This window comes from Pempheris klunzingeri, chromosome 9 (assembly GCF_042242105.1).
Source record: "Pempheris klunzingeri isolate RE-2024b chromosome 9, fPemKlu1.hap1, whole genome shotgun sequence".
NCBI lineage: Eukaryota > Metazoa > Chordata > Actinopteri > Acropomatiformes > Pempheridae > Pempheris > Pempheris klunzingeri.
The window spans coordinates 2878831-2888803 of NC_092020.1; the positions used below are offsets into that span (position 1 = coordinate 2878831).

General features: G+C 41.1%; 1 protein-coding gene across 1 annotated transcript; it reads left to right on the forward strand.

The window, feature by feature from the left end:
- The first annotated feature begins 294 nt into the window (after nt 1-294).
- dctn4 (dynactin 4) lies at nt 295-9591 on the forward strand. Its single transcript, XM_070837257.1, has 13 exons — nt 295-472; nt 1189-1259; nt 1346-1524; nt 1695-1738; nt 2693-2800; nt 4089-4162; nt 4795-4907; nt 4990-5099; nt 5191-5264; nt 5712-5766; nt 6039-6146; nt 7974-8071; nt 8157-9591. Exons 1-13 carry the CDS (start codon nt 338-340, stop codon nt 8374-8376), a joined length of 1389 nt encoding a protein of 462 aa, XP_070693358.1. The 5' UTR covers nt 295-337; the 3' UTR covers nt 8377-9591.
- The last annotated feature ends 382 nt before the right edge of the window (nt 9592-9973 follow it).

Consider the following 9973-nt stretch of genomic DNA (forward strand, 5'->3'; position numbering starts at 1 on the left):
ATTATTATTTTTATTGTATTATTGTTTCAGTCTGGAAAAGGCACTCAAAACATTTCACTGCACATTATACTGTGTATAACTGTGTATGTAACAAATAAAGGTCTTAAAGGTCTAAAATGTTTAAAAACAGAAAAGTTGTCTGAAAGTGGAAGTGCAAAAACACTCCCCCTGGTTTTGTGGTGGGGGTGCAGCCTCACAGCTGTCAGTGCCTGGCTGCACCACAAGAGGCCGACATGGAGCACACCATGTTTCTCCTCTGAGGCCAGACGACCGCCGGTGACATCGACAGGAGCAGTGCGCTCAGTCCGCTCTCCGACTCGGCTGCGCTGGTGAGGAGATGGCGTCCCTTCTGCAGCCAGACAGAGTCGTCTATCTGGTCCGTGGAGAGAAAAGGATCAGAGCCTCTTTATCTCAGCTGTATTTCTGTCGCTACTGTAGTGAACTACGATCTCTGGAATGTGTGTCTCACGAGGTACGTGGACGTTTTGTGGACGCTGGGTTTTGTCCAAGCTAGCTGTTAGCGTTATTTAGCTACTTTGTTGTTAGCCGGCTTACTAGCTAGTAGCTTTGACAGGTAGGCGGGGTTAGTCCAGTAACTTCGCTCATTGAATGGCTGAGCTGCTTGTCAATCAACGTTCCTTCCGACAGTCCCTCCATCTCATTGGCTGTCAGCGACGTAGAACTTCCGTTGGAGTTAGCGTTACGCCTAGCACAGCACAAATGGACGAACAAGCTAGCTAGCGTTTGCTATTCTTTAAGCTTGTTAAATATTGGGTTAGCCCATCTATAAGTGATGTTAGCGGCATGTCCGACAAGTAAAATTGTTTGTTACAGCGGTAGGCCTCCCTAGCTAACCTTCCCATTGTCTAAATCCAGTTTGTTAATGTGGTTCACAGTCCTGGACACCACACCCAGACAGATGTAGGTCTCTCATCTAATGTCAATGTTATTGCAACCTCACATCACTGGTCATTATTTTTACCTCTTAAACACGCTGAAACATAAATCTTACCACCTGTAAAAGACATTCAGTTCCCCTCTTCCCCAGAATATCACACTGCCCAAACAAATGCTAACTACGCTTAATGATAATCACCATCGTTAATGCAGCAGTTCTCAAAACAAACCAGACTAAAATAAATTCAGCTGAATTGATTCCTCTCTTGTGCTCCTGTCCGCGGTGATCAGGTGGACTCCCACTATTGTCCAAGCTGTCTGGAGAACATGCCTTCTGCAGAGGCTAAGCTCAAGAAGAACAGGTGAGACTGACATGCAGTAGCATAAAGAAAGCTACAGAGCCTATTTGTTGTTTCACTCATTCATGATTGTCTGTGCTCCACTGTAGGTGTGCCAATTGTTTTGACTGCCCATGCTGCATGCACACACTGTCCACCCGGGCCACCAACATCCCAGCTCCTCTGCCCGATGACCCCACCAAGACGGCCATGAAGAAGGCCTACTACCTGGCCTGTGGCTTCTGTCGTTGGACCTCCAGGGATGTGGGAATGGCTGACAAATCAGTTGGTGGGTGCTGGTTTAATGGCACATTAACATGGTCACATATGAATGTTTCCAAAACTCCAGCTGTACGTCTATAGTTGCTCATTGATTCAGCTCATGAAGGAAGCTGCTATCTGTTGTATTCGTTTCTTATGGCTGTCTAAGTCACATGGTTTGGATTTTGTTCACTGCAGCCAGTGGTGGATGGCAGGAGCCAGAGAACCCTCATACTCAACGGGTAAGTTTCCCCCTCGGGACATTTAAATTCTCTCGAGTTGCTCACATGTTTCCTGATCACACGTAACTTCTTTTTGAATAGATGTATTTGTGAATAAGTAATATCCACACACATCCCCCCCCCAAGGCAAAAGCAAACTTAAGTAGTTGCTTAGTTGCTGAGGCCACAAATGCGCCGTAAGCAACAAAACATAAATGTATGAGATTCATTTTGTGTCTTTATTATACAGTTAAACAGGACAGGTCTGAGAGCAAAACCTTCAAAACTGCAATCAAAAAATGTTCTTGCGACTACAATAAAGTTGATTATAAATGTATGAATGCAAATCCAAAAGTTTCTGAATCCAAAAGTTTTGCTTACTGTTGAGCTTAATCTCACAGACGGGATGTAGGACAAAGATGTAGGCCATGCTTTCATTGGACAGTTCGATCTTAGGGAGGGAGCTCTCCATCTCACGGAGAGGACAGAGTGCAGTGGATGTTGCCAACCTGTCAAAACCTTTCGACTCAGAACTTTTGGATTCACATTAATACATCTTTAACCACAAATTTATTTTTGTTTTGCAGTGTCAATGGGACAAAAAGTAATCTCATAAATGCCTCCTTTTTTCATTCTTTCATAATTTAAGTGGGTGTTGCAACTAATTTCTATTAGTTTTGATGCAGCTTTTATTTTTACGTCTTCAATTACTGTACCAAATATTTTCTATTTATTTCTTTCATTGATCATTATTCTAACATTTCTTTACACTTCGTTAATGAAAAGTATGTTAAGTAATTGTTTTGAGGGAAGACGTTACAGTTTTACCTTTTTATTTCTTTCTGGGTTATTGTGACACTCTAAAGTCCCTTATATTCTTAAAAATAAAAGTGATATACTGTCTTGTACTGGAATGTGGGTGGGGAGGGGGCCCTGGGTTGATGACCAGTCTCTGGATGAAATTGTTCCCTGCAGATCAACAAGCTGATCGAGTATTACCAGCAGCTGGCCCACAGAGAGAAGCAGGAGAGAGACAGGAAGAAGCTGGCCAGGAGACGACAGTGCATGCCTCTGGCGTTCTCGGTACTTAACTCCCTCTCTGCCTGTTCAAAAATGTCTTCTTCTTAAACCTTTTCAAATGTCAAACAGCTGTTGTCTCACTGCAATTTGTCACAAAATGTTCAGGTACTGTTGGGGGGAAAAAAACTTCCCAACAGTTATAAATATATTAAAGAGATTTGATAAAGAGGTTCCAACTAAATCGTACTAATATTACGACCTGCCATTGAGGACATTATACGACATGCACACCTTAAACCAAAGCAGGAGGAAATAATTGGCGGCTGTAATGATTGGCTTGAGTCCATGTCTATGGTTGGGCGGATACATTTGAAAATTCTGTTTACATGTGGAAAAGACATAAACCTTTTCAGGTTGCTTTCAAAAATGTCCAAAACAACGGAATGGTCAAAACAGAGCATGTACATTTTCACATGTAGTCGCCCTGGTGTGGACGTGGCCTTCATGCTTATTGAGCTTGTTAGCATATTGTTTACACCTCCTGCATCCTGCTTTAATTGTAATTAACATCCAGTAATGCAAACCGATCTTTCCTACTGTCTATTGGAACCATTTTTAAACACTTAAGCTGTGATGTCCTGCAGTTGTTTTCCATCACTGATGCATTTCTGTTGCTGTTGCATGTCACCAAATGCCACTAATGTTTGCTAAATCGCTTTGGTTTCACCTGGTTCTTTGTTCTCTCTGTTTTTTTTCTTTGCTTATGCACTCTGATATTTTGGTTTTTACCCCCCAGCAACACACTATTCATGTGGTGGTGAGTTGTATTTTTCACAACTTGGGTAGTCCCATCTTTACAGTAGTGCTGTCTTTATCTCTGTTCCTGTCTAATCTGTTACTGAGTGACCTCACAGATCACATGAATGTCTCCTTGGGTAAATGAGACGGAGATTCACACAATGGGAGCCTTTATGTCGGTCATAGGGAGAGAAGAAATAGAAGACTTTATTTGTCGGTGTATCCAGACAAAAATATGTTTGTACTAGTTAAGTGCTGAACTGTCAGTCTGTCAGAGTTGATTCTCTCCTACTGCCCTCGGCAGGAAGGCTCCTCTAGTGTCTCTCTCCATAAGATAAATGAAATTGTTTTTGGCTCACTTATTGTTTATTTAAATGTCAAAAATCATTTCTTTCCAGTTTTTAAAGTTGTCATAGTTGTCAAAACTTTGTGCTAAAAGTAGCCATGTAGAAAAATGGTTGTTGATTTAATTCATTGTCTTGTGTCCTCTGTGATTTTCAGTAGGAAAAAAAAAAACGTATCTTGTTTTTTTTCCCCTGTTAAATCCACTCAGGAAAAATATGGCCTTGGAACCAGACTGCAGAGGCAGAGGCCTGGAGCTCCCATATCAAGCCTGGCTGGTCTTTCGTGAGTCGTCTTTTGTCAGAATTACTGCTGCTTTTGACTCCTGACGTGGGACTTTTTTTTTTACCTAGTAAAACTTTGTCAAACCACATATTATTGGTGACTTGGATAAATTGATTTCTTACCTTCCGGCAGGTTTTGTTTCATTAATTTCAGTGTGCCATGATTTTGCAATCAATTTGCACAGCCTTGAATCTTGGTTTGAGACACATATAATTCATCACAGCGAACAGTTTGTCACCCTCATTTCTCTCAATTACATCATCACTTTATACTCATATAGATGTGAGCGAAGAACATTTTTAACTTTCACCACCGGGATGCATTCAAGGACACTGCTTGGCATTTGAAAATTAATAATTTGCTGACAAAAGACACTGTAGTGACGTATTGAGTGCCATGAATTCCATGAATACCATTAAAATAATTCTGAATTTGGATGCATCATATTTTAGAAGGTCTTAGAAGGCCCTTCAGTAGCCAAGTCTAAAATCTTCAATGTCAAATTGTCCTTGAAGGCACCACTACTGAGATCTTAAGTCTCTTTTCCCAACTGACCATGACCATACAACTTGACTATAATGTTGACCAAAGACAACTGACTGTTGATAGCAGTGTTTGTGTAACTTCACCAGCCTTAAAGAGGGTGAGGACCAGAAGGAGATCAGTATCGAACCTGCCCAGGCCCTCGATGAAGTGGAACCCCTGCCCGACGATTGCTATACCAGGCCCATCAGCTTACCGGAGGGTAAGAAAAACGATACTGATGACTTTGCTTTGTCTGTCTAATTTAGGAAGAGTTGAATCTCAGTTTTGTTGTGTCCTCCCAGTGACCACGCTGCGCCAGCGGCTCCTGCAGCCTGACTTCCAGCCTGCAGGGGCGTCTCAGCTCCACCCCAGACACAAACACCTCCTGATGAAGCGGTCACTGCGCTGCAGGGTCAGTTTTATTCTCCTTCGCCAATCAAAGGCTGTTGTTTTTATGTAAATCGCATAAAGATAACATTTGTTTTCTTAATTTCCTCTTCCAGAAATGTGAGCACAACCTGAGCAAACCAGAGTTTAATCCCACTTCAATCAAGTTTAAAATTCAGCTGGTGGCTGTGTGAGTATAGGTCATCAGTTCTGTCCCCTAACATGTGCTTTTGTGATGATGTTTATCTTTTTGCTAATTCATGAAAAATACAAACCAGCCTGAAGCTTGATGTCGTGTAATGAGATTACAGCCCTGAAGTTCAGTTTAGCCAAGTACAACTGTAAGCACATGTTCAGGATATTATTTATGCAAAAGTAGCTTAACCCTAAATGGATTTTGTTATTTTGAAATAAATAACCAAAAAATTTCTGAAAAATAAATCCAGTTTTTCGGGGTGGGGGTTAATCCATCCTGTACAAATAGCCTGCTGATGTTTTAAGGATTTCACGGTTTGTGTTATGGAATGATTTCTAACTTGTACCACCAAAAATCAGCTCTAAGCTTTTAATGAATGTGGTTGAATGATGTCAGTGTGTTACAGTGTACTGACTGGCCTTCTGCCTATTCCTCCCGCAGGAGTTATATCCCTGAAGTGAGAATTATGTCCATTCCAAATCTCCGGTACATGAAGGTCAGTGTGTGCACTGGTTCTGGCAGGTTGCATATATCCACTCTTCTCATAACTAACCTCAATCTGTTGAATCTGTAACATGCTGTTAATACCAAGTATTTATTGTTGTTGGTTAAACCTAGTCCTCAACAAGAATCCCTTGTCCTAAAGACATGTTAGTGATCAAAAGAGGGTCAGAGCAGCACTGCATTACCAAACAAGTGAACTCATGCAGCTTTGAAAGGCCATTTGGGTAAAACTTGTGTCCTTTGCCCAATGCTTTCTCCATTTAGGAGAGCCAAGTGCTGCTGACCCTGACCAACCCAGTGGAGAACATCACGCACGTCACACTGGTCTCTTGTGAGGAGGAAGATCCTGACGACATCAACAGCACTGCCAAGGTATTTAATTATGTAATTATAGGTATTTAATTATTCTTTCACTTTTATCTGTTGGAATAAACACGTCGCAGAAAGTAGTGAGCAGTAGTCATTACTCTCTGCTACTCCAAACATTGACAATATGATGTGAATATGATTTAAACAGTAATGGTGCTGAAAAGAGTCTCTGTGCCAAACATGTAGAGAATTATTACTTGACTCTGTAGTCTAACAGCTAAAAACTGAACGCAAAGACTGATTTTTAAAGGCCAGTGAACTATATTTGTCAGGCGGTCAGGAACATTTCAGTGGGATGATCATTTTCTTTCACATTATCTGCTGGATTGTTGAATGAAGCAATAATATGTTTGCAAGTACTTCTGCCCCACATGGTGGGCAAACATCAGAAAAAGGAGCTTCAACAGCTATAATGGCATCATTGCTTAAATACAGAACAGAGGAAATGGGCACAGTCACAGATTGTGGCAGTTGTTTACCACCTGCCTGTTGTTGAATATTTTATATCAAGCAGTATTCCTGTGATCTTGCTAGCCGGCTTCAGGGAGCGCTGGGTGGTCAGCTCCATCACGCTGCCTGCTCCGTGTGGAATAGGTAGCCTTGTCATCATCTCATATGCAAAGCAGTTGTGTCCCATTTCTACTTCCATCTGTCAGCTGTCACACGCACTGCTAAGAGTGCCGCGTTCCTGTGATAAATGGCACGCTGAGCTCGCCAGCAGCCGCTGCCATGCTCCCTGTGACTACAGGCCGGTCGTCTTGTCCTCTTTAGAGATGAAGTCATGGGCCTTACCAAGTACGGAAGAGCTCCTGGCTAAAACAGCATCTTCATGACCCATTTCCATTCACATCACGGTCAAACAGAGTGTGCAGTCCTGTCATTCTGCTTGATCTGATATTCAAACACCTGGAGGGCAGTGTGAACCACAGCTAGCCATGCTTGGTTGATTTCATCAACCAGCTCTTCCCAAGGATGGCTTGTATTTTATGTGTTTTTATGTGACGCTGTGTAAGCTTGCTGATGACTTCAAGGGTACGCTGTATTCATTTTACATGTATCCATTTTTCCCACTCGCGTATGATGACACAGATATGACTGACTTGTTTTCTGAGGAGTGCAAACATAAATCAGTTGTGTCCAAATCGGATTTTGGGACATGATAACATGAAGTCTGGAAGGAGCAGAGCCGCCTCAAAGAGCTGAAATGATAGTGGTCACATAAAGGGTCCAAAGCTGTTAGAGAGACATTGCTTGTAGTTAATAATAACTAATAATGAAATAAGTTTGTTTCTGATTGTTTTTTTTTATCCACAAGAGATTAAATTATTGTGTTAAAATTATTAAATCCACTTCTTTCTTCTCTGTGGATATGCAAACAGTATTCGCTTAAAAAGTTTAACTGCTGGACTCAAAAGTCTATATGTGCACCCTAGGCTTCCATCTTCCTCATTAAGTTTCATACTGGAGCCCGATTAGCTTTCCAAATACGTGGTCATGTCACAAAATTGTGCTTGTGTGCACACGTCTTAAGCACAGAGGAGCTTTTGTCCTTCAGCAGGTGAATGTGAAAACAGCCTTCTTGTGTCAAACTGCACATGCATCAAGACGCACAGCGAATGTCGAACATCAAAGAGAAGCGACAACAAGAGAAACGCGTTTTTGTCTGAAGGGCGATTTTTTTTTTTTATTTTCTTTTTTCCTCAAAACGTATGAATTGACATAAACATGCTTTGAAACAGAAACGTTTAAAATCTAGGTTGACTCATCCAATAGTCTGAAAGTCATTGAACGTTGGAACTTGATTTATTTTAATTTACTTTATTTACTAAGGTTATCGTACCCAGTAAGGAACTGGTGTTGGCAGGAAAGGATGCTGCTGCTGAGTATGATGAGCTGGCTGAACCTCAGGACTTCCAGGATGACCCAGAGTAAGTTAACACACACACACGTTCACACACTGACAAGTAATAGTGCGAGGAAACTCATAACCTGATCCCTCTGTCTGTTCCACAGCGTTGTTGCCTTCAGGAAATCAAACAAGATTGGTTTCTTCATCAAAGTGATCCCCCAGAAAGAAGAGGATGCGGATGTTGTAGTTTCATTTAAGATCCGACACGACTTCCGCAACCTCGCAGCTCCCATCAGGCCGAGCGAGGAGGGAGCCGACGCCACCGCAGAGGCCATTTGGCTCACGCACCATGTCGAGCTGAGGCTGGGACCACTGGCTCCCTGAACATGACTACCTAGTCCTACTCTTCTTTCAACTAACGTCTTTAAACTGTGGGGTTAATTTAATCTACAAATGATTTCTGATTCTTCTTATTGATGTATGAACTATTTCACATCTACTTGTCATTCAGTTTTTTTTGTGTTGCATCAGATACATTGCAGAACATACATAAACATACAGTGATTGCATGACAGCCCAGTTTATAAAACTATGTGAAACCACTATATGACTGTAGACTAATTGATAAGCCAAGGTTATCTTCACTATATGATTTTTCTTTTTGTTTGTTTATTCATGATGATGTACTGTATTTCACCACATCATCCTCTTCAGCTTAAACACTACCATCTATCAGTGAAAAGCCGTTTTAGTGTGAGTTTACCTACAGGAAGCAGAACCCTATATATAACATACAATTACTTATGTAAAAGTGTTCATTTTTGTTTTATTTGCTGTTGCTGGAATGTAAAAAAAAAAAGGATTTATCACAGTTGTACACAGTATTTTTATTTTCTCAAGTGGCAAAGCACCTATAACCTAAGTATCTGATTAAATGTTTCAGCTTTGGATTTATTTTATTTGGACTATTCTTCTTGTAGAAAACAGCGGTGTACGCTCAAAGATGAGAACAACTGGTTCTACATTAATGCAACAACACTGACATTATAGAAACGGTAGTGAATAAATGAGTCAATGAGCAGAATCAGAAATCATAACTGAGAACAATCTGAACAATCCAACTGTGCAGCACACACACCTCTCTGCGCTTTTAGCTCATGTATCCTCCTCAACATCCTTTCCTGCAGACAAAAGTGTCGTATTAACTCGCATGCTTCAGCTATAGTGAATATTGCACACGTTAGACAATGTCATCACAGTTACTGATCCTGCACTGTTTTCTTAGCCCAAAGGTTCTTGGTTTAAGGCGACACCTGCCCATAGTTTTACTATTGTCTGAACAGAAGCCTTTGTTGGCGCTATGGAGAGGATGTATAAGATGCTCTGCAAGTTACATGAAGTACAAAGTGTTTGTCATTTTAATGTACTGAAACACTATAATTTTTTCCAGATTTCAAAATGTGTCCTTTTGGTTAGTAGAAGTCACTGACTCCTCTGTCAGTGTACATCGTAAGCTGCTGTCATGTTTGGTCTCACGTGTGTTAGTAAAACAGAGCCTTACAACAAACAGTTAATCCTCTGTACCGGCTAATAAAATAATGTGATACTGTAACAGAACTCTTGACCTTTTTTTTTTTTTTTTTTTGATGATGGCTGATGATTTTGTCATAAGCTGTGACTGAATGATGCAATGACTGCCAAACTCCTCTGTGCCTTGTAGTGTCACTACCCTCACCACATGATGGCGCTGCAGGCAAACAGTTCACAGACAGCATTTGCAAGGTGGAGAGCTTTGTGAAAGAGTGATACAAATACAAGGACATGTGTTCCTTTAGTATGATCTTGAATTTCCCTGCAAGCTGAAACAGTATAGTCGTGTTTGGCTCAGAAGGTGCAAGGCACAAACATGTTAATAATAATCCAAGCAAAGCTGCATGTTTTTTGTTGTTTCAGGACAGCAGTCATGAGGGTAAAATGTCTA

Bases quoted from the DNA above. Each gene is read 5' to 3' on its own strand.
- dctn4 (XM_070837257.1), top strand. From the start codon at position 338: ATGGCGTCCCTTCTGCAGCCAGACAGAGTCGTCTATCTGGTCCGTGGA. The intron at 4,908-4,989 runs GTAAGAAAAACG...GTGTCCTCCCAG, and splicing joins GCCCATCAGCTTACCGGAGG to TGACCACGCTGCGCCAGCGG. The intron at 5,265-5,711 runs GTGAGTATAGGT...TTCCTCCCGCAG, and splicing joins AAAATTCAGCTGGTGGCTGT to GAGTTATATCCCTGAAGTGA.